The sequence below is a fragment of the Lampetra fluviatilis genome, chromosome 33, assembly GCF_964198595.1.
Source record: "Lampetra fluviatilis chromosome 33, kcLamFluv1.1, whole genome shotgun sequence".
Lineage (NCBI taxonomy): Eukaryota > Metazoa > Chordata > Hyperoartia > Petromyzontiformes > Petromyzontidae > Lampetra > Lampetra fluviatilis.
Window position 1 is genome coordinate 959,551 of NC_136307.1, and position 25,478 is coordinate 985,028.

The following is a 25,478-nucleotide window of genomic DNA, read 5'->3' on the forward strand; positions in this document are numbered from 1 at the left end:
TTAAAATCAGAGTTTATTTTACGTGAAAAACCTCCCAACGTGAATACACCGATCAACTGCATTACAATACGCCTTTCAACATTCATAAATACACAATAAAGGCAAGGCAATATATATACACACACACATACATAGTGTAAGTTGTATACAAATAAAAGTACTTGTGTCAACATGAAACAAACGGAATCTACTTTAATCCAGCGGCAGTGCGACTTGACAGTGAGCAGTTAGGGAACTTAACTGCAATCCAATTATCGAGGTCAGATGCTGTAATCTGTAATGCATCACGGAACATTCACAATTGCCAGGCCAATGTGCTGCACATAAGATGGGAACTCTTCCATCCCCTCCTCCCTCCTCACGGCTCCCGAGTTTACGCAGAGACAAGAGGGCCTGCGATTGTGTTCGATATCTACAAACCCCCTGAGGGTTTACAAATTCCCGACGATTGTCAACTGCTCCTAATCTCCCTAAGTGTTTACAACAGAGACTTAAGAGTTGGTGGTGCAGCGCGCTGTTCAAGAGATCAAATGTGCAAAGTGATGACTAAACTTTAACAAAATTACGTGAGAGATAAGTGGGTGACATTGCTGTCTCTCCGTTGGTTTGGTGGCCCCAAGCATAAGACCACTTGTGCCCCAAAACACACACAGTCCGTAAATCTCGTGTCCACACCTCTGGTCGACATGGAGTTCGTAAGTCATTTGTTTCACATTGCGCATTAATGCGTTGTTACCGCAGCGTGTGTGCCGACTTAGCACGCGCACACGCATTCAAAATTTCTCCTGCACGCTATCCGTGCTGCAGCCTTTAACCCCGCCGGTTGAGAACCACCGATGTAAAGGAACGGCTGGCTCACCTCACGTCTCGCGTTGGGGGGAGTGGCACAATTTGACCTGATCCATCGACTGACCGCTGACTGCCGCGCACCCACTGGACACTGCTGGGTGGGGATTTGTAAGTGTGCACGTTGAACGTCTTTCGCACCGTACGTAGCCAACCGTGCTAATTGGAGGTGCGGGGGAAGGTCAACACCCCCCTTGTTTCGACCGCCGCGCCGGGAGATCGGACCGGTCGACCTCTGTACGGCGAGTCCGGCGTGCCAAGGGCAGCTTGCTGCGTTCTAAACGCGTCCGAGCGACACGTGGGGGGGAGGGCGGGGGCGGAGCGGAGCGGAGACGGACGACGAGCGAGGGCTCACCGGGCTCTCCCAGTTGCAGCGCAGGAGCAGCAGGACGCTGTCGAGCCGCGGGCCGCCGTCGGGGAAGACGCGACGCCCGGGCACGAGGTCGGCCAGGTCGCGCCGGTTGTTCCGCACGCACCGCATCCACAGCCACAGCACTGCCGGGGCCCGGCACCGCACACACGCACGCAGAACGGAGCGCGTAGCGCGCACGGCAATTGCTGTTCGGCCACTTGTTAAAGCGTTAATGAAGTGCCTGCCGTCAGGTGACACGCGTGTACGTAATGGCAAGAGAGGGGCACCTTGCAACATGAGCCTATTGTCGTTGGTTCATTGAGCCTGGTTTTGATTTGGAAAGTCCATTTCAATGTTTTGTACGTTGCTCTAAACCCAGATTAATAGAGTCATTAAAATGTTAACAATAAAACAAGCTGTAAAATTCTGAGGCTAAGGCAGAGCTATGCTAATGAATTCTGACCGAAGATTATAACACACAAATGCTTCAGAATGTACATCATTAGACTGTGCCACATCTGCAAAAGACAAGAAATGGAAACCCCCGCATCAATAAAAACCTGACACGGAGCATTAGCATCAAGCGTGAAACACCGCCAAGGAAAAAAAAGCTGCTGAAGATGGAAAAAGAAAAAACATTAAACACGTCGACTTGAATTGGCTGTGCAGAGCGCTCGCCACTTAGCGGCTTGCTGGATACAAATTCGTGGCACGTGAGAGATGACTCCCCATCTCCATGTGCACAGCACCGTCACCATACCCCGCTCCTCAAGCTGGTAGACATGGCTAAAGTTGGTAGACACGGCTAAAGTTGGTAGACAGAGATAAAGTGTCTGCTTCAATGTTCGGTGCCAAGGGGCCTAACCATTGTTGTTCCTATTTAGTGCAATAGTTTTTCAATTGAAGTAAAATTTTAGTGGTTAAAAAAATGTCCTTTCATGTAAACAGATTTAGGATGGCTTGGGGAGGCCTTCATCCAGCAGTGGATTGATCACAGCTGACGACGATACCATCATGTAATAATATTGACATCGAGGCATTTAACAAGGGCAAATAGGCATGGGGTAAAAAAAAAGAAACAAACTTCCAGGCTCTCGATAGCCATCAGTGACCAGAGGTGCTTCCAGCAAGCACACGGTGAAAGCTGTCAGTGACCAAGCAAGAGCACGGTTATCACTCGCCCCATCGGCGAGCGCCGAAGCAAAGGACATCCACATTCTTTTCAGACATAGCTCGTTGCTATTTTATTTCAAATGTCAAAGTCCCACGGATCAAAGATCGCTTTTTTTTTTTTGATGAGCTCAGCACAACGCGGTTTAGAGTCAGGAAATTCCCAGGAACATGAGGATTTTTTTTATTTAGCTCTCTCATTCTTGTTTTTAAAAAAACGCAGTCAAGATCGGAGAGAATTCAGCCGCTATGCGGGGGTCTCCTCTCAGGCTGGACGTTTCTCATCCCTGACTTTTTGAGAACATTTGACATTCATGAGAAATGAGTACATTTTAAACCCACCGAGGCTGCCGGAGCTTTCATTCTCTGGCCGTGGTCTCCGTGCTTTCGTCTTGCATTGCTAAGTATTATTGGGCATGGCGGTTCTTGTTGATTAATGGAAAGCTGCATTTCACTGGAATCAAGATTCCCAAATGTATCTCTTGTATTTTGACAATTTAGCATTACGAAGATTTGTTTTGTCCGTATATCTTTGCAAGCTTACCCCATTTGTTGACGTGTGGTGTTATCGTGAACAATCCGTGCTCAGTGTTAACCAAAATCATCGATAACAATTAAACATTTCTGCCGTTACGTGGTTTCTAGGAATTGATCCCGATTCACCCCGAGCGGGTGTTTCGTGATGAACGCGGTGGAGTGTTTTTGAGGTGTCCTCTGAATGTGCCCTCTGAATGGACTGACGTACCCTGGAACGCGTGGTACTGGGCCTCCTGTCGCTGCCCACAGAGTCTGCACAGAGCTGGGAAGATCGAGTCGAGCAGCAGGCAACCCTGGCGCGCGACACACGACGATCATGTTCAGCGCAGAGGTGACAGCGGCCAAGCGGCTTGAGACAGCACCTACCGGCTCCACTGACATAAAGCAGCAAATGTTGAAGCAGGAAACCTGTGGCCCAGGCCCCTTCAACAAAAGCTACTGGATTGGCAGACGTCGCAGACAAAAGTCCAACAGCACCCTGGGGGAACGTCCGGCGCAATGATGCGCCATCATGGAAAGTCGACCCTTGTCCAGAGTTTGCCTGCTTAAACAAATGCTGCAAGAAAACACGTGGTCCAGAAAGCCAACATGCTGATTGACCTCAAAGAAACGTATTCATGTAGCGAGACAGGCGAATCTATTGATTACTTTATTATCGATAGTACTCTACGGATAGGAGTGGTGGCTGAGCGATAGACCCAGCGAGCCGAGTTCGATCCCCGGTCACAGCTAACATCAACGACAGGTGATAACAACCAGCACTACCGGTGGCGTAGTTAAAGATGGTTAAATAAACAATGCTGTCATGGCGTGAGAGAAGGCCTTCGTCTAATTGTGGACTGAGAATGGCTGGAATTCCTCCATGATGGAGGTGATTTCATATTCAAACAATGTATTTTTACTCCGTGGTTTTATTTACAAACAGGGCGATGGATATTATCCGGCGGCGTTTGTTTAAAGCAAGCAAACTCTGGATTAGTTTTGCCATGCTGGGTCTCATCAGCTGCACCATGCTTGGTAAACAAATGCTTCTGGGTTATTGGCAAGGGCACTCCAGCAACATATGTTTCACAAACTCACTGCTGATAAGAGCCAGAACGTCAAAACCAGTCCAGATTGCTTACTTGAACAAATGCTGCAGGATAATATTGGTCGACAGAGCCGACAGGCCGATGAACTAAATATTGGTTTTCTGTACATGTGGAGACAGAATGAGATTCTGATTAAGTGTTTTCAACACAGCCAAAGTTCATCTTTTCACAGATCAGATATTACACAATATAACTATCCACGTTGGCTATCTCTGGAGTAATGTTACTTTGCTCTTAATATAAAAAGGTCAGCAAGAAATGTGCCCCCATCGATTTGCAACATGCATGTTAGTTTTGGTTTCAATAATTTCCAAAACACACATTGACAGCGTCAAGCATTTATCAGTTGCAGGCTTGACGTGGCTGCATGCTGGCACCAATTGCATTTTGCAACGACACAGGATAAGCCTTAAAATATTCGGGGGGGGAGAAAAAAAAACCCTAATATTTTTATATTTACGAAGAAGTCCCCCTGCATTAGCGTCAATGCACGAGGTTCACCTGCGCATAATGAAGAACGTCGTGTCTCAGGAGGAGACACGACGTCTTTTCACAGATCAGACACGACTAACACGAAACATCTCAACGGGAGTCTCGGCCGGCTGGTGACTGCCATGATCTCCCGTGAGCCACGTTGCCAGCGGGCAGGGTCTCCAGTCACCCAACCTGCACACGCCTCAAGGCATCTAAGATCGATATGCCATAGAGGGTGTCCGTAAAGATATCCTTCCACGATTAATGAAAAATAATAATTGGGCAGCAGCATGCGCTACTTGGATACGCCTGGCAACATGAAGATCTTATTTCGCATGTTTTATCCCTGCCAGAATATTAATCTCGTGCATTTAGTGTTCGACGAGTGAGGAGCAGCCAATTATACAACCAAGCGAGCACGGTTTAATCGGCAATCCAGATGAATCGAGAGTTAACCGGACATACAAATATTGTTGCCAAGATTTCAACCACGCAGTTCAAACTGCTGCCTAATTACGAACCTTTAATAATGGACGACACTTTTGAGGACACCCTGTGTGTTTCATAATAAGAGCCCTGTTTCACAAGCCACGTATGTATGTTGAACTTCTTTCTCACCGTAGGTAGCCAACCGAGCTAATCCATGAGGGCTGTGTGTCATGAGCCAATGTCACGGCACACAAATTCAATATTTGCGGATGCGGACATCGCAAGTGACCTGCGACAGCCAGTGAACAAGCGCTCCCTCGGGTCCGCCCGCCCGCCCTGCCGCAGGGCCGCAGTGCATCATCGCGCTCGTCGCGGCACGAGAGACGCGCTCGATGGTGACGACAACGCCGGTGAGATTTTCAATAAGTTAGCACCTGAGCATCGACAGAAGACAGCAGAACATCCTTCCTGGTGCAGGTAATGAGACCCCTGCAGACGGCGAGGCACGAAAAATCATCCCACTGCAAGTCTGATGCACGCAGCCGGAACAGCCCAATCTGCAGTACACCTGTTCCTGCTGAACATGGAGGGAAACAATCCGTCAATTTGCTGCCCTTTAGGACATGGATCTGGCATCATGCACCATCTCATTGGAAAAACGTGCAGGTTCTAACTTTCAAAATGAATATGCATTATCAAGTCCCTAGCCGAGACCGGACACCGTGGGGCATTATGTTACACAACAGACACCGGCCAAACTTTCGCAGGGCAATGTGTGGCACATGGACAGTGTGGTACACATTACGGTAATAGTCAATTCCTCACTCGAAAGAAGATGAGCATCGTTGAGAGTCGGTGATGCAAAACACATGCCAAATATTCCTGGTTTTTATCATAAAAAAATGTGACTACGTTTTATTTGCTATACACTTTTTGGAAGGGTCTCTGTTTTTCATAAATTAGACTCTGTTCTGTTCTTCGAATCAAAGAACAGATTTTTAAAAATCTCCATTTTGCGTGGCACAGTCCCATGCGGTGACGTGCCAATCGCGTGGTGAGCGTCGGCTGGTGATGGGCAGCCAGTAGCCACCATGGCACAAGGGGCATCAACTCGAGGGGCATCATCACTCGAGCTTGCAGCAAGCAGCAGTCGTGAAGCGTTCCTCGATACAATTTACAAAAGCAGACTCAGGATCCTGGAAAATCTCTCCGATTGGTCAGTGAGCACTGCAACCCGTAACGAGACCAAAGTGAACACATTCGTCAACAACACGGCCTTGCAATGAAAGGTGACGGGCGACGTTTCAGGCAATGGACCTTCTTCATAGCACTCCAACCCCAAATAGAGTCACGTCATAATATAGATGTGTGTGTTTGTCAGTTAACAATAAAGGAGCAAAGCCGCGAAGACTGACATCGCAAGTCGTAAGCCCTAGTGCAATATTCGTATAATGTTTGTACAGCATTAGTCACTGAGAGTGGGATTTGCCCTTTGATCGGCTTTCATGGCACAATCTTCTGAAATGTACACGAGAATGTTCCATGGTGATGTCTGATGTTACATTTTGTATTTCATGTTTTTTTTTAAACCCCCAAAGACAAAACTTGCATTGACATAAGTTCATAATAAAAATAGATTACAACCTTTTTCCCTGCAATTGGGAGACCTAAACTCGAAAATGTAAAATTTTAGACGGTTCTAGCTATGACCACAGACATCTCTGCTCGTGCCAATGTTCAGCTCCCTCTCCATTCGGGTTGCAATTTTGGGAGCATCAAATTTGGCTGGATTTTAATTATCTGATGTGTTTTTTTATGCAGTGCTAATTAAAACCTCCACATTCAAAGCTTCACAGGCCAAGATTTAAAAATAAAAATGATCAACATTTTTACTCCCCAACGATGGGGCACAAATTTTTATTGTATTTATTATTTTATATATTATTAAGTTTTAAGACTTTGCTTGGTACAAGCATAGACCCGACTCTATTTGTAACACATTTTAGCTTTCGAGCTTTTCCGGATCTTAATTAGAATTTACAACACTCACCTACTCACTCGCAAATGGATATTCATATTCGATACGTTCGCAATGAATGTACTGAATTCAATCAATGTGGGTTGAGGATTATCCAAAGTAATTTAACAAGCTAACTGCTACTGTTACTTTTTTGAAGAGTACAATTTCTGCCGATCTCGTCAAGGAACACAAACCATCACGCAAACTCCGGTCATCCTCGCAGCAAATTGTGGCTAACCATCGAATAAAGACGGTCACTGCATCGCGGGTTTTAGGACGTGCTTCTTCGCCCTTCCGATATTAATAAGCCATTGGAGCTATGCACTTTTAAATCTAGATTGAAAACTCTAGATTTTTGTGTTTAACTTTTGTTGTCCTTCCGCCACACCTCCGATTACCACGGTCGGCTACGTACGGTGCAAAATAAGTTCAACATACATACGCACAACATACGCACAACATACTCACAACATACGCAGGTACAAATGCAAACCAAAGTCGGTGAGCGAGTGTCGTCGTGCGCGTTCCACCTGTCAGACGGAGCGTGTCCCTCGCTGCGGCCGCCGCCTGCGTAGGCTCCTCCAGGAGGTTGACGCTCAAGGCCAGGGCGTTGGCTGCGAGGAGTCGGCCGTCTTTGCCCGTCACCTGGAGGAGGCACGCGCAGCAGACGCGACGTGCACCAGGTGAGAGCGAGCAGGGCCGCCTTGAGCGCCTCAAAGTTCCGTTCCAGGAGACCAGCAGACTTTGGTCGAGCTGGGCTACCCAATTGGTCGATTACTCTGCCGATTATCGGTTCGATAACTCAACTAATCGGATTTACGCTACAGCAGTTGGGGAAGGGGGGAGGGAATCTCACCTCTGTTCCCAAGTGTGCCACTGGACGGGAAAATAATGATGTCATCGGCATCATCAGCCATGTCACGCTAGGTGCGGCTTGCAGGGGGTCTCCCGCCTTCAGGAGTCAGGATGTGGGGGGGTGGCTGGCGGGTAATTGACCACAAAGGAAGTGGTCGATTGTAATTTTAAGTCAAATAATCGACTTAATTCACCAATCGTCTCAGCTGCAGACTTCCGCCTGCGACACGGACCCCAGGCAGCACGCTAGCGGCCGTGTCTATTTATAAACTGGGTAATGAGCGTGTTAAATTCACTATTTCACAACAGGGAGAACGCGTTTGCCCGTGTCAAGGCTTTCCCACATCGCACTGCGCCACGTCGCAAGCGCGTGGTGATGTTCACGGTGAATTCGCGTTCAAGAACGTAAACATGGACAGCGCACTTGCATGGTTCAGGTCTGGAGGGACATGCGGGCGTCACGCTCTATTAGACGTGATCATTGCAAGCCGCCCGAGTCCGCTACACGGTTTGCGGATCCCAATGCTGGGTAGCAAAACACGAATCCATCGGCTGATTATGATGACAAAACCTTTCACACAATACAGTACTGTAAAAACGCCCTTAGTGTTGAGAAAGCGTATAACCCTTGTGTTTTACTATATATGTACGTTAATCAGTACTTCAGGCCAGTGATGCTGTAGCGTACTGGGTTACAAGCAATGCGTCCATCGCCCACCCTTTTGGCTCTCGCCCCCCCTCCCTCCCGATACATTCCTTTCATTGGCTACCATAGTCTGATGAGCTCCCCCCTCCCTCTCCCTCCCCCCTCAACCCGCTTTTAAGGGATTACATCTTGAATCATTGCCTCACTTGATACAGCTAATCTGGCTGTGACGGTCCCACCTGATGACGGAGACTTGTGTTGCCTCCGAAACGTCGTGATTTTTGTTTTTATTTTATTTTACTTTCTACGTGACTTTACCGAAAAAACCTAAGAAAAATGCGTTAAACGACAAGGATCTAAGGTTCAAATCCCAGCGCAATATTTCATATTCGTGCTACATGGGGAGTGGTGGCACAGTGGTTAGCACACCGAGTTCGATTCGCAGCTAAAGCTGACATCAGTGGCAGCTGATATCTCGTTCGGCCCTCAATATCTCCCCTCCTTCATCAACGCGCATTGACTAGCATGACGACGTACGGACAAACAACCACAACAACTTACACGGTGTGGTAAGGCTTTCATCCAGCAGTGGATTGACAAAGCATTGCACGTTATTATTATATTTATTTCCGAGAAGGAAATACATACTGAACGTTTCAGCTTAATGGTTTTATGAAATAAATATGACGTAATAAGTGAAGGTTAAGTGATGTAATTGCTTGCTAAAGCCACTGCTTGCGAAAGGAACTCCACCAGGGCAAGCACGAGAGGGCCTGTCAAAGAGAGTATTTGGCCTCCTCTTCCACGCTGGCCAGACAGCGTGGAAGCAGGCAGGAATCCCCCCCACACTTGACCACCGCTTCAACTGGCGTGCCGAGAGACCAATTCGAACCCGTGACCTCGAAATGACAAGTCAAGTGTGCTAACCATTACACCGTGGCAGCATGCCTATATGATACACAATTAGATAAATACAAGCACACTCCTCTTCATTGCTGTGCCTTTGTACACACTATCAGGCCTCCTATGGTTGTTAATTCGGCCTATAAAGCCACCCTTACAACTGAGCCTTTCTAATCAGTCAACACAAGCTTTCCTCAGTAGCTACAAAAGTACAGAATTGGCTTAATTGAAATAAAAGTGCCGGAAGTGGTTCACCGCATATTAAAATAAAGTAGCAATCTAACCATGAGCCAAGTTCTGAACACAACTACTTTCAACCATGAAATTAAGACACACTGACTCATTCAACTGTAAATCCACCCAGTCTGTGCACTTATTATAAGGATGAATACATTTTATGTTTGCTTGGTTAAAAAATACTCAATTACATTTTTACTTCCTAACTGTTAATGTATACATCACAAATGTGACTTTTTCCTGGGAAATGTCAAAATTTGGGCAAGGCCTTCTCAAAATGAAAAACGAAAAATATCGCGCGCCGGTCTTGAATGGAATCCACAGTGGGGCCTCACCGTAGACATTTTAACGTACACTCCGTCACGTGAGCAGCCGAACAGAACACAGCATAACCCGTGGTGGACCGGCTCCCGCGTTCTAGAGAAGCCGTGCCACGCTGCAACAACGGCGCTGTCGCGCTCCCGCGCCTGTGTCCGACGTTTCGGTCCTCGTGCCCGTAACACGCGGAGCGGAACGGCGGACATCGTGCCAAACCGCGCGCGGTAAAACCCCAAAATACACTGGGGCAGCACAACGGTATATTCATTTACCCGGCCAGAGTAATCAACTTATTCTGTAACAAACACGTAAATCCCAAAGGGCACGTGAAAACTATTTTATATTTTTATTTTAAGACCAAGCGATCAAAAATACCACGAAACAAAAAATTGAATTGTGCCTTCTAGTGTGCACGCCACATCTGTTCCTATGGAAAGCGATGTTGTTGGAAGCTTATTTATTTATTGTCCCTCCTGTTCCCATTGTAGCGCCAACCTCCCCACCACCACCTTCACAGAGCCAGCCAGCCCCTCCACACGCCCCCACCCCTTGCCTACCCTCCCTAAAAAAGGCCGCCCTCATTAAAATGTTTTCAGCGAAGTGAGGCAAGGCAAGGGAGAGGCACGGAAGTCTGGGAACGCATCTGTGGGCAATTTCCATCGATGAGAAGCCAGCTTGTACTGTCGGACGGCCAGCGATGGTGAAGAATGTTCGACCAAGTATGATGTTAAAAAGCTCACGGCATTGCTAAATATATTCGCATTTTAACTATCTCTCGCCAATAATCCATCCGTCTAAAATGGTTGTTGTCGACTGATGCCCCAGAATTACTGGAATGACTGCAACAGTGTTGCACCATATTCATCTCCGTTCTACTTGCCTCCTCCCCTCCTGCTTCGTGAGCTCACAAGGCCTACCCCTTCCTGCCAATATGGCACTGGCAAGGCTCAAATGTCAGACCGCAGAGTTAAAATTTATTTTTATTTCAACAAGTTTCATAAAAATGTGTATTTGAGGCGTGGATTAGCCACAACACTTGGCATCAAACGTTAGGGCCCTCTCATTAGACGCCTGTGTGAAAAATTGAAATAAATCATTCCTCGTTATAGTAAACCCCTTGGCAAGCTGGTTCCAACCCCCTCACTCAACCTTACGTCTGCGCCAGCAACTTAATCAATTCCTTTTTTTTTTTCAGAGGCATTTCCCAGCCTTCGTCATTCACACGGGTAACATTGAGATATTCAAAAACTAAAACAAAAAAATGGGGCTATTATTGTGGAGCCCCAGACTTTAATTTTACAGGGCTAATTAACTATTTTAGATGCAGTTTAGTCACTTCCCAGACCAGTCACGTGTAACGAGCGCTAATTGTGGTGCGTGATCCGTAAGCCTTGGAAATGTTGCTGACGCTAATGGATTTGGTCACCGCGACCCCCGCTGCCGCTGCCGCCGTGGCCGGGCACCTGCTACTCATTAATCGGCACCGGCGGCTCGGCGTGCAGGCAACGGTTCGCGTGCACGCGCGCAGACCCAGGCACGCGCGCAGACCCAGGCACGCGCGCGCGCGCCTCTCCGCGCCCTGCGGGAACGAGGGTTGCGCGCGCGAGTGTCCGCGTTTGTTCTCGCGCACACCTCGTTGCGGTCGCGCGCTTTCACAACGATTGCGCCGTTTGGCGCAACGGAGGGCAGCGCGTTTCGTTGTGCGTGTGTGTGTGCATGCTGCCGAACTTCTTTCGAGCCGTGCGTAGCCAAACCGCGTTAATCGGAGGTGCAGGTTTCAGCGATACGAAGCAAAAAAGCGCACAAAAGTAAAAGGTGAAGTGGCTCTCGTGTCGCTCTGTGGTCGGTTGGTACAACACAGGCGGTCGCTGTTTCTCTCCCCATGTATGCGGGAGTCACCGGTGCGCTGGAGGCGGCACCTGCCGTTAGCGGTTGTACTACGCGACGAGTGCGGCGACCCTTGACGAGACATCCTCTTTTATCAGCCACCGACGGGAGACTCCACTCGCGATGTAGCCCATCTCCCAAGTGGAGACCTCAACGCAGGTGGAGGGATACTCTAAGACAGAGCCTCAAAGGTCGTGTGTCAACTTTGAGGTCCCTTGCTTTCTCCTGCTGCCCCCATCGTGTGGAACTTTCTTCCCCCAGGCATCAGTGCTGCCCACTGCCGCCCCCTCCGTTCAAGTCCAGACTCAAGACCTCCCATTTTTTCCTTTGACCGTCTGTACAGAATAAATATTCCCACCGTTTATGTACAGCGGCCTTGAGATGCGATTTTATTTGGATGCTATATAAAGCCACATTGCCATCGCATTGCGGTGGCATCAATGGTATTGACCGTGATGACCTCCTGACCTTCACTTTTAATGTATTACTCGCGATGCTAGAAATTACCGCGCAATACTCGGGATGTGGAATCTGCAACGCGCGAAAGGACATCTGTTCACATTTATGGTTCACTGCACAATGAGGGATTTAAAGCCTGGCTCTGTAGGCACAGGGAACAGCACAACTTCATTTAAAAAAAAAATCACATAATATTTCGCAGCCACCGTTGACATTAAGCAATGAGAGCAATAATACAGAGTTGATTCACGTATAAAACGTTTTAATGAAAACGACGCATGAGGTTATGTAATAAAGGACATCATTGCCTTAATGGCATCTATTGCGCTTGTATTGCTTAATTAGCAAACAACCAATCCCATCACCGCACGAGACGAATAGTTCAAGCACGACGACGGTTTGGTGACGAAATGCTTCTAGAACAGAAACGAAGTCTGCAGAGAGGCCAAGCATGCTCGGTCCTCTCATGGCGTCCTCTGTAGGCAATGCCCACCGCCGTGTTTCCCGATTTCATAACCACAGCGCTGCCCAGAGGCTTCTGGAAGGCCCCGGGGGGCGTGGAGGGCCCGCGGCATAATGCCACGTGGGGCCGCTTACGCGCGAGTGGAAAAAATAATACGGGGCCTGCCACTCTGGGGCCCTCTTGGGTGTGAGGCCCACGGCAAATTGAACTTTTTTTTCCTGCCCCCCCCCCGCCCCCTCGCCCCTCTGGGAGAACATGATAACCACCACTTGCCACGTTCTTTTACAAGCACGTTCTATCGAGCTTTAAAAAAAAATAACTAAGTATATAGTACAGACACGAAATCCCAGTGAGAAAGTAGTATTTTACAGTTCTACATATGTCAGCATTATTACGACTACGACAACTCTTGTATTCCCAGGAGAGTCCCACTGAATATGGGGACCATTTTCAGGATGGTCCCACCAAACGGTTTAAAGTCCCACCCTTGGAAGCTGAAACCCACTTCTATAACACTTTTCAATTTGCCCAAACGTCAACTTAAGGTGTGTTCATCTTCCTCGGTGTCAATTTAATGCCCAAGCCTTTGCCAATTAAAATAAAAACAGAACCTCAAGACACTTTTTAAACGACGATGCATGTTGTGTTGAAGTTCCGCACGGGGAGAATGTTGAGATTGGAGAATCCGGCAGCTAGGAACTGATGTCAACTTAGACCAGAGATTTGTTTACTCGGTGCTAACATTACACACACACACTGTGTGCTTAGCACTGGTCATCATCTGCTTTACACGCCAAACCAATCATCCGGGGATCCTTTTCCCGTGCCACAATGTGTGACGTTAACGATCCAAATGAATGCGTTCAAAAGCGTGTAAACAGCACTCTGCCTTGGTCCATTATGCCAAAAAAAAAAACCATCAACAGTTCCTGAAGAAGTGCATTGTGGTCTGTCTTGCTTTGGTCATCATCAAAATTTACTTGAGAAAATGTGACGACTGATAGGCAGCAGACTGACAGATGCACACACGTTGCTCAAATTAAATTTGATGGTCACCGAAGACACGAAGACCACAATGCACTTCTTCAGGATCTGCTGATGATTTAAGCATCATGCACAAATGACAAGCGGTTTAAGACGCAGGCTTTCGCGACCAATATCATCCATAATAGAGGTTTTGTGGGTTAGATCGGGTAAATATATAAATGTGTCGCTAAAACCCGCCACCACCCGACACAGCCAACTAGTAAGGGTTGTCACGTAAACAGAACGTGTCAATTAGTCACTAGTACAGCACACCGGTGTGTTGGAGAGAAAGTTTACAACATTTACAATCTGAGTACGACGTTTCGACAGTAATTACAACTAGCTTCATCAGGCGACAGCCAGATTGGTGGAGAAGTCCTCCTGTTTCGTTAGACTGATGAAGCTAGTTGTAATTACTGGCGAAACGTCGTACTCAGATTGTAAATGTTGTGGCTTGGCTCTCCAACACACCGCTGTGCTGTACTAGTGACGAATTGGCACGTTCTGTTTACGTGACAAACCTTACTAGTTGGCTGTGTCGGGTGGTGGCGGGTTTAACGACACTTTTATATACTTACGCGATCTAACCCAAAAAACCTCTATTATAGATGACAAGTGGTGTTTGTGCACGTTTTGTGCATTGTTTTTTAATTAGCCTGAACTATTTTTCTGGAATGATGGGCTTTTATTATCATTTACAGATTCTATGCAACATATTGTAGACATATATCATGAACAATGGGGAATAGCAATCACATTACCGGTGACTTCACCAGTTAACCTCTCTCCAAAAGCTTCCCTTGGCTTAGTGCCATCATTACAAGGCCCTGCCCGGCAAAACTAATACATTCAATATGCATTCTAAACTTGAGGCACAGTATTTAAAACCTCCATACGACTGTCCTGTGATCAATACGAATGAGGACTAAAGGCCGGGAGAGCGCAATCCTTCCGGCATCTCAGTTCCATCACCGACGATGCTCGTCACCGCTCTGCTCCACAGCGGAGGCAGCAGCAGCAGGGACCGGCGATCGCGGCCGTGGTGATGACGACCCCTGCCGCCACCGATACCGCTGTCATCTAAACGGAGCGGGTGAGAGGCCATGGGCTTCCCCCATTTCACACCAAAATCGATGAAAACATCGTGAATTAATGAATCCACATTTGTTGCAATGGATTCCATCCAAATGTATTCAGATGTCAAAGCAATTACATTTGCTTTGATTTATTTGTTTGACTTTGATGTACGTATGTATGCAGAACTACTTTGGCACCAGACGTAGCCAACCGTGCGAATCGGAGGTGCGGGGGAAGGACAACAAACTAAACACACAAAACGCGGTTTAGTTGGTTGGGCACCATCCCACCATGTTCCTTGGCATTTCCATGATTTATTGTTTTACTCCCCGCACTAGGCCGTGATTTTCACTCGACATTGCCGTGCCAAGATCGTAGGTGGCTTTACCCACGATCGTTTTCCATTTGTGGGTAATGTGCAACTGTATTGCGAAACAGCAGCAATAAAGTTGCAGTGCTCTATCACGGCACGTTGCGTAACATTTGAAGTCACGGGCAGAAAAATGACACCTTTAAATGTCAGCTTAAGTGCGTTTTCCTGAAGACATTGTGCTCACGTGCAGAAATATGTAACAACAATAACAACCACAGTGTTTGCGTGGGGCTGATCGTAACGTATAGCAAAGCCAAGTCGTAAAAATCAAGGCGGGAATAACCCCCGGCAGACTAATTCGGGGAACTATCACACACACACACACAAACATGGCTCTTGTATTCCACACAAGCATCACAGTGTAAACGCTATACTCACAATTAAACGAAAACAAAATACACACATGACGCATATAATACATCTCAACGATATTGAAAATACACAGTCCAGCGGATACGCTGATACACAAGACTTGAATGTCTCGATGAATGTCTCACCAGGCCAGAAACGACTTGGAGTAGAGACTGGAGGATGACTGTTAGGTTGTGGTGGATAGCAACCCTCTCTCGCGACTCCAGGATACTTCTCAAATCGGAGACCAACAGCTGGAAGATCTGCAGGCACACCTGTGGCAACCGGGGAGCACAACACGGATCTCACTCGCACGGACACAACATTGGCAGGCATCTCTATATCATCCGTTTACAAACTCTACCCATTGTGTTTCTCCAAGAATCAGAATTTCATGTTAGGAATTAAGGCGATCGCTAAGGCATTACATTTCATGGACGATTGCAGCCTGCAGTAGTTTCACAGTCGGGGAAGATATTGCTATGTGGCTTTATCCAAATAGGCAAATTGCAAGTAATTTTTTTATTTTGACCGTGAGGCCGGCACACATGGCCTACCCTTTTCTAAATAACAGCGTGGGATTTTCAACATTCGCTTTGAACTAAAAACTAATTAATTTGTTTTACAAGGTAAGGCCCACTGAGCTATACAGCTCTTTTTCAGAAGCGACCTGGCCACAAATGATAGCTCAACCAAGTGGCTTATCACGTGGACAGGTATCGCAGCCAAATACTCTAAAAGCATGCTTCTAAATGTGGAGGGAAAAACCGGAGGACAAGGAGAAAAATCCATACGACCACGGGGAGAACGTGCAAACACCACATATACACGCGTCAGGGTTGGGTTCGAACCCACGACCTCCTGCATACCAGGCGAGGAAGTTAACATCTCGCCACCGTGGCGCCCCACCATGAAACAGACGACGCTATCTTGTTTTGGTGAATACACCCGCAGTATTAACCAGGACAGCCGCTTGTGTCAAACCACGAAGCTCTGGAATACACGGCAAATACTCTCCCACTGGACAATGCCACCGCCCCTTCAAACGTGAAATAAATAAAATGCTGGTTAACAATTATTTAAACCCAATATCTTCAAACTCCATTCTTCATCACATTACTGAAATGATGACTTAAAGCTTTCGTGACTGCAGGAATACATATTCTATGGGTCTTTCGGTAAAGCCACGTAGATAGAAAAATAATACAAATATCACGACGTTTCGATCGCAACACAACCAATCGTCTTCAGGTGAGAGAGGACGATTGCTTGTGTTGCGATCGAAACATCGTCATATTTTTTTTATATTTTTCTATCTACGTGGCTTTACCGCAAGACCTAAAGAATATTACTGAAATGTACAAAGATAATCTGGAACTGGGGGGCGGGGGTTGAGTTTGAAAGAAGAAATTTGGGCTGAGGGGAAGTTGTAGGCAGGGGTAAGTCCGTGTAGGTGGGATGTTACAAATGGTGAAGCTGATCTTGAAGTCGATCGTGTGGGGAGCCAGTGGAGGGATCCGAGGAGGGTTGGGAGAGACGCGGTCACGTGTGCGGGTGTGGCGGAGGCGCAGGCCGGAGCACGGCACGGCACATGTGTTTTTGTTTGGTTAACGGATAACCGCGAACCTGACAGTGGTAGGCTGCAGCATCAATGCCCGGGCAAGCTTCTCAAACATCGGAAACAGATAATCTTTTTTACCCCCCAAAAAAAGACTGCCGCTTAATCCGGGTACAAAAATGATGTTGAGCTCGTGTTTGAGTTGAAGAGAGCCAAGTAAACAAAAGTCAAGCTGAATTTCACAGAACTCATAAACAACTGCAGTTAAAATCTGAGGTCTCTCTACGTTTAATATCGGAACGCACGGCAGGGCAGCACAAGTGGAGGCTGCCGAGCCAATCACGTCCGCTTACTCAACGTAACATTCGCTGAACACCGTTAATAAAAAAAAATTGCAGCAATAAAACCATATTTGAAACTCAATCAATTGAAAATTTGATTTACTCTTGGTGCTACATGAAAATCGAGTAATTGTATTACGGTGCGCTTCATTAAATGTGGGAGTTAGAGGAATGCGAGTCTCATACAAAAAGCTCATAATTGCACCACAATGGCACGCATGTAACATGCATAATGAACACCTCATGCCAACTCGGAGCAGCTGTGCTCAACTGCATTAGACTTCTCACCACAGGAAAGCGATATATTTTCCACTGGCCTATCATTTATATACGCAGGGGTGTCCCAAGCATTCTGTGTTAAGGGCCGGACTGCCGAACAGAGTGGAGGCAGCAGGCCACAGGCATACTGAACATAACGGGAGATAGGAGAGAGAAATGTATTCGTAAGAGCTATGGAGCAGTGGTGCGTGCAGCGGTCAGCGTACTGCGCATCGAACCTGGCGACCCGAGTTTGATTCTGGAGAATACAGAATCAAAAACCCAGCTTGCAGCAGGAGTGGAACTTCTAAAAAAGACCCTGTTATGTCTTAATTTTAGAACTTTCGTGACTGCAGGAATTATTATTTGTTTCTTTCGGTTAAGTCACGTCTAAAGATAAAATAATAAATTAAATTAAATAATAGAATACGACGTTTCGATTGCAACACAAGCAATCATCATCAGGTATAATGAAATAGCGACATAAAATCTAACCAGAAAACTATAGACAGACATATTAGCAGACAGATATCACCAAGATACATAGCGAGAGCAACACAGGTAACAGAGAGGGGTGATCGTCTCTGTGTGGTGGCCTTAAATAGACAGAGGGGGGGCGGAGGCAGAGAGAGGGAGGAGGGTTAGAGAAAAAATTAGCATATCAATGAGTGGTCAACAGACGTGGTGCTGCGAATGCGATGGCACGGCAAGCAAGCCTGAAAATCAGGAGAAGGACACACTAAAATTAAATAACCTAGTAAAATATCGAAATGTAATGTAATACAACACAGAGGGTCGGTCAACACACAATTAACGCATAGCCTGGTTGATTACGTATTTCAAAGATTGCTAAGTTAGAATTTAAGTGTGAACAATCTAAAGAGAGGACACAGGCAGAGAAAACAAGTCGCCAGAGAGAGAGAAAAAAGATAAGCTTAAAACTTCCCCGTAGAAGTGGTTCAATCTTAATTTTAGAACTTTCGTGACTGCAGGAATTATTATTTGTTTCTTTCGGTTAAGTCACGTCTAAAGATAAAATAGTAAATTAAATTAAATAATAGAATACGACGTTTCGATTGCAACACAAGCAATCATCAGTTAGAATTTAACTTAGCAATCTTTGAAATACGTAATCAACCAGGCTATGCGTTAATTGTGTGTTGACCGACCCTCTGTGTTGTATTACATTACATTTCGATATTTTACTAGGTTATTTAATTTTAGTGTGTCCTTCTCCTGATTTTCAGGCTTGCTTGCCGTGCCATCGCATTCGCAGCACCACGTCTGTTGACCACTCATTGATATGCTAATTTTTTCTCTAACCCTCCTCCCTCTCTCTGCCTCCGCCCCCCCCTCTGTCTATTTAAGGCCACCACACAGAGACGATCACCCCTCTCTGTTACCTGTGTTTCTCTCGCTATGTATCTTGGTGATATCTGTCTGCTAATATGTCTGTCTATAGTTTTCTGGTTAGATTTTATGTCGCTATTTCATTATACCTGATGGTGATTGCTTGTGTTGCAATCGAAACGTCGTATTCTATTATTTAATTTAATTTATTATTTTATCTTTAGACGTGACTTAACCGAAAGAAACAAATAATAATTCCTGCAGTCACGAAAGTTCTAAAATTAAGATTGAACCACTTCTACGGGGAAGTTTTAAGCTTATCTTTTTTCTCTCTCTCTGGCGACTTGTTTTCTCTGCCTGTGTCCTCTCTTTAGATTGTTCACACTTAAATTCTAACTTAGCAATCTTTGAAATACGTAATCAACCAGGCTATGCGTTAATTGTGTGTTGACCGACCCTCTGTGTTGTATTACATTACATTTCGATATTTTACTAGGTTATTTAATTTTAGTGTGTCCTTCTCCTGATTTTCAGGCTTGCTTGCCGTGCCATCGCATTCGCAGCACCACGTCTGTTGACCACTCATTGATATGCTAATTTGTTCTCTAACCCTCCTCCCTCTCTCTGCCTCCGCCCCCCCCTCTGTCTATTTAAGGCCACCACACAGAGACGATCACCCCTCTCTGTTACCTGTGTTGCTCTCGCTATGTATCTTGGTGATATCTGTCTGCTAATATGTCTGTCTATAGTTTTCTGGTTAGATTTTATGTCGCTATTTCATTATACCTGATGATGATTGCTTGTGTTGCAATCGAAACGTCGTATTCTATTATTTAATTTAATTTATTATTTTATCTTTAGACGTGACTTAACCGAAAGAAACAAATAATAACCCTGTTATGTGTTTTCATTATTAATTCCGCAACTTCTGTCACCTTGGGTTGAACTCGCACACGAGTTTGAAACTATGTTGAATAAAATCATCGGCTTACCTTGATGACAAAGTAGCACCAGGGGCTGTCCCGGGCCCCGCTGTCTTCGAGCACCAACGTGAAGCTCCGGGCCACTTTAGCGATGACGACCTCCAGACTCTCCCTCCAGAGACCTCGCACCAACACTCCCTCCTCCAGGTACGCAGACACTGGGCCACAGAACAGCGCTCGGTCAGTGGCCATGTTCACATTTGCCTGTCACCTTGGAATAATCGAGTCGGTCCACAGGCAAATTGTTCAGTACAGCCATGGTTGTATTTTTGACGACGAGATTAACTCCTCTGCCCGTCAACTCTGGCTGCGTGCATGGCCGGAGCAGAATTGCCAGAACCTGAGCCGGCCCTCCCCACCCACCACTCTAGCTGTCAGGGTGTGTGTGTGTGTACGTTGAACTTCTTTCGCACCGCACGTAGCCAACCGTGCTAATCGGAGGTGCGGGGGAAGGACAACAAACTAAACACAAAACGGGGTAACACGAAGCTGTCCACAGGCCCTACGTTCGTGTGATCACGTTTGAGTTAAAATTATAAAGGAGACTTCACAATTCTTTCTGAACTGTTGTAAAAAAAGAACCACACAACACAACTTGATCGAGGCACACACCTGCCTGCAGCTCTTCCTGCGACATCGTCTGAAACAAACAACAGCGGGGTGCAGCGTTAGACACGTGGACTGCATATGCACGTATTGTTCAACGCAAACATTTATCCATTCATTTAATAAAAAAATATGAAAATCAATATTCGTATACATGCGTCACCTCGTAAAACTACGAAGTGCTTTAAAAAAATTGGTTCCCTTAGACAATGAATAGCTGAGACGTGTCTTTCTTCTCGTGTTGCAAAGGGGGAATGTTGCAACACGAGACTGAGGGGATGGCATTCGTCCAGCAGTGGATAGATCAAATCTGACGACGCTGATGGAAGATGGCGGTAGCCAATAACGCAGACAGGAATCCGAGTTTCCCGTTACAGCAAAATGTAACGGTAAGGAATAAGCAATTTGAAAATACAAACTTTGATCAGAAATTGGCACCTAAATATCCACCATCTGATATCGACAAAACGTTTACTTGAAACTCATCCAGAATAGACTGGACTGGTCCATAACACCAAAGCATCGACAATCGAGGTTTTTCCCGGCAAGACCTTGCCGAGCCAGATAAAATGTGACAGACGTTATTTTCACTGGGTGTTGTTGGCCATTTGGCATAGACCTTAAGGAGTAGAATCGCTCATAGAACGTTCGCATTGATATTGACGAGAAGCCAGACAGGTGGTGCGGCAAAGTGACGCGGCTTCGTTTAAATCCAGGTCAAAGCAAAGGTTCTGCGTGACTTCGCCGCGTAAAGACGGGGAAACAGGGCCCTGTTCCAGAAAGGAATGCTGGTTACAACCATCTCTCAGAAAGAGCAAACGTATGTTTTGAATTTACAAACTTCTTTTCAACCCGTCTCCATCTAAAGAATCATCCGTCAGCGCCGCATTCACAACTGTTTACTCATAAATGAGAAAGATATCGCCAAACGACACGGCGTCATATTGTAAATTCTTGTTAAAACTTGAAAGGAAACAAAATCTTACCCAAGTGGCCTTAAAATTACAATGGGCTCGGCAACGTTGTTTCATTGTCCTTACGTAACAAGAACGACGCATATCTATGTCTCAACTGCAACGGAGGCAATGAATCGGAGGTAACGGTGCAGCCCTGCAATTGCTCGCTCACACGACTGCTGGCGGGATGTCCTCCACTAAAGGAAGCTCTAGAGGGAATTCGGTCTACTATTCCACACTGGCCAGAGGCGGGAGTGCCCACAATTATCAAACCGTGCCCAGTGTTCAAGCTTCGCCGCCGCAGTCGTAGCGTACGCGTTTAATTCGAGCATGCCACGTCTGGTGTCCTAACCGTTACGCTGCTGTGGCAGCTCCCATTCGCCTGTGTCCCAGTTAAATAGGTTGGCTTACAGCCCTGGTGTCGTGACCTCCCGACCTACGTGTGTGGGATAGCGGTATTCGGAAGACATGCGATACCCAAGATTACACTTGCAAACAGGCACCAGTCGCTGGGCCACTTCTCTTTGCTCGTTCTGAACATTTCTCCATAATGCACTGTGGCAGTGACATCCTTTTTTTTCAGGGGCAGCAAGTAAAAAAAAATTATTAGGCACTTTATTTTCCCATAATGTACAGACCCGCGAAAAGTGATCCATGTAATGTCATGCAAAGTTGCAATTAAAAAATCAGTGTTTTAACATAACAACTTAATTGCATTCAAAGGCAATTACATCACCGCCCAAATATATATTCAGGAACGCAGCGAGGGGAAGTGTGGCAGGCTACGGCGCAACCCACGTGATCCGAGTCATAGCCATGACCAAGTACGAATATAATTTAAATGTATAAGCTCCATTGTGTTGAGGTAATGTGTAAAAGTAGTCCTGCAGCAAAGAGTTAAAACGCTCCTAAAATTAAAGTGGAGGGACATCCCTACGATGGAGCCCACTGAGAATGCCCTTGCCACTAACGAATTCCCGACTCCACTGATGAGAGCCAGGTTACAACTGGTCCACAGATTTGCTTGCTTGAAGAAATGCTGATAGATAATATTGGTCTAGGAAGGTAAGGGCTTAACAACATGTGGAGTGTATTGGCACGTGGAGACTCAACCTAGATTTGTGTTTATATTTGCTTTTAATAATGAATTTATACCGATTAGTACGCTTCATGATACGTGCATCCTGTCGCGTGTGGGAATTGATGTTTTATCTGTGTCAAGTATATGCAAATTATATGCTGTTATATTTTGGCTAATGGAGCAAATAAGATGAGGTGTAGTAAATAAGAAACAATACACATTGTAAAAATGTAAAGGTGCAGCCCTGCAATTCTTCACGCACGCCACTGCTGGTGGAAGGGCCTCCACTAGAGGGGCCCCAAGAGAGGGCAGTTGGCCTACTCTCCCACACTGGCCGGGCGTCTGGGAATAGGCAGCAATGCGCACACTTTACCACAAGCGAGCTGCCAATTGACCAACTATGGTGTGGACAGAGGGGGGGGGGGGGTGACCTCTGGGTCGCAAGTCCAGCGTGCTGACCACTACTCAGCACACCATGGGCAGCGTCCGTACAAAATAATAGATTTTTAAAACTTTTTTTAAAACACGCTTTTATGAAATGTACGACTCCAATTATACCCAAGCCGAAACATATAACATATAAAGAATAATGTTTAAAAATATATATATATATATTTTATGATAGAATATGGTATTGTCATCAGTATGACATAAGTATACCAAGTTTGCAGTCGATACCACATTGGGAAGTGGGTTAAAATCGAGTTACAATATTTGAAGATACAACAACAACAGAGTGAGTTAAATAAAAGCGTATAAAAAAAGGAATTAATTCTTAAATCGAATTATGGCGCTAAATTTCAACAATTAATTTGATTGCTGGTGGAGGTGGGGGGGCCTTGGGTGAAGCCACAGCTCCCTGGAGTACGACAACGGCTCTGGCCAAATGGAATGGAGGTGCAGTTCCCACACTTCACCCCACCAACACCACCACAGGCAACACAGGGCTTCACACACAGCACCCATTCACTGCACGAGGCAGTCCGAAGAAAACGTGCAAAGAGAAAAATTATCCGGGTTTTTGTTTGGTTTTAACAGTCAAGTCCGGAACGGCTCACCGTGTTTTAGCCGGTGCTTCTCAAACATGCTCTGCTAACGTGTCCAGTTAATTAATTGCAAACTTTACACAGAAATGTAATTAATATTTGTATTTAAAAAATTTGAGGTTTCACAAATTTATAAAGGCGACATTTATTTTGAACAGCATTAAAAACTGCCCAATTTGTCTTCCACGATGTCACACATGTGAATGGCAGCGAATGAATAAATGTACTGTGTTGGCAGTGAAAAACGAAGTGTTTAATTTTCTCATTTACGGAGCACATTATTATCACGTGAGTAAATCAATGATACCGCATTTTTCAGTGTTGTAACTACTATAAACATTTTAAATCCAACTGCACAGCAGGCAGCAGACATCTGCTTCCTGCGCAACGAAAGCTTTGCAAGGGGCACGTTGTCTCAAATTAATCAAACACGCGTGTAAAACACAGTTTGATTTTATTACATTATTAACAAATTAATAGGCAATTAATCAGCCATGAGATTGTACCACTTTCAAAATTTTTATTTCAGACAGCACGTATGTATATGTGGCCGTCTTTACGATCACTAACGAGTGTGCCCAAGTTAGCCGCAAAGTGGCGGTGTGTATTCACGGTTGGGAAGAGGGTTACTTTAACAATCAACACAAATAAAAAAAATCAGGTGACCACTCGTTTAGAGAGCCACACACACACACATGCGTGCGGCAGACATGCAGGGGAAAAAGCGTTGTCTCTGAATTTTAAACCCAGAATAAGTTGTCGCGAATTGTGTTCTGCGTTCCATTTACCGTATTCTCCGGGTCGTAAGACGCTTTGGAAAGTACGAAAGCAATGCACACTTTGGGTTTATTTTCAAGAATAAGAAAAAAACCCAATCCTGAATATGCAATGTCCCGGGAAAATAGAAAAAAAGCGGGTAACATATAAAGTTTTGAGAAGCAGAGTGTACGCTGGGTAAAAAAAATGCGTCTTAGTTAGCTTTGACAATTCTATAACCCTTTTAGAGTTTGTGAATAAACATTATGTTGGCACAAATAAGAGCAATTACTTTCTCTGGGAATGAATATTAAGTTTTCAGCAGCATTTGTAAAAATGTTAAGAAAAAAAACGCACGTCTTACTTTCAATTTAAATAACTATGAAATGCGTACAGTTGAGCACAATAGATCAAAAAAATGTGTATTCCGCTTGCATTAGCAGACCATGAAAAGGGGGGGGGGGGGACGGAATAAAATGCATTGGCGACAGAAGGAGAGGCCCCCTTTAAACCCGATACAGCGAAGCTAAGAAATGAGTTTTCCAGCATTTACTTCGTATTTAGATACGCCGTTTAATGCGCCACCCGTCATTTTGTCAGAGCCGTTTATGCTTTCGTTAACATTTTAATCAACCGAATCGTGGGGAGAGGTCGGGGAGCACAGAGAGCTCGAGTGGTGGTGTGGCCGGGGGCGGTGGGTGGGTGGGTGGTGGTGGGGGGTTAGGAGCGAGGTGGAGGTAAGGTTGCCGGGGTTGTGGTGAGGTAAAAAGTCGCCGACTTCTCGTCCCATCAAGACTAAAGAGAAAATTAAACAACAGTAAAAAAAAATGTAAGTGCCCAGGAATCGAGTTGCACGTTCCAACGCAAAACCCCATTCCTCGCCGGTCTCAGTTCTTGTTACAAGTGTATGGGCGAGGGCTTTTGTTTTTAACAATTAAGGAACAAAAATGCTTTAGAGACTAAATCCTGTGGCCTGATAAGAAATCTTTAAATCAGCCCGGGCCACAAAGCAGCAACGGCAATTAGGGA

At 45.8% G+C, this 25,478-nt stretch overlaps 1 protein-coding gene across 1 annotated transcript in view; it reads right to left on the bottom strand.

The window, feature by feature from the left end:
• LOC144943867 (tRNA (32-2'-O)-methyltransferase regulator THADA-like) overlaps positions 1–25,478 on the bottom strand; it is a 118,953-nt gene that overhangs the window by 67,823 nt on the left and 25,652 nt on the right. Inside the window, exons 4-10 of the mRNA XM_078871703.1 lie at positions 20,617–20,644; positions 20,014–20,162; positions 15,661–15,789; positions 7,450–7,564; positions 5,334–5,476; positions 3,114–3,198; positions 1,202–1,341 (exon numbers count right to left, since the gene is read on the bottom strand). Of these exons, the coding sequence (XP_078727829.1) occupies positions 1,202–1,341; positions 3,114–3,198; positions 5,334–5,476; positions 7,450–7,564; positions 15,661–15,789; positions 20,014–20,162; positions 20,617–20,644 (789 nt within the window). The remainder of the gene's footprint in view (positions 1–1,201; positions 1,342–3,113; positions 3,199–5,333; positions 5,477–7,449; positions 7,565–15,660; positions 15,790–20,013; positions 20,163–20,616; positions 20,645–25,478) is intronic.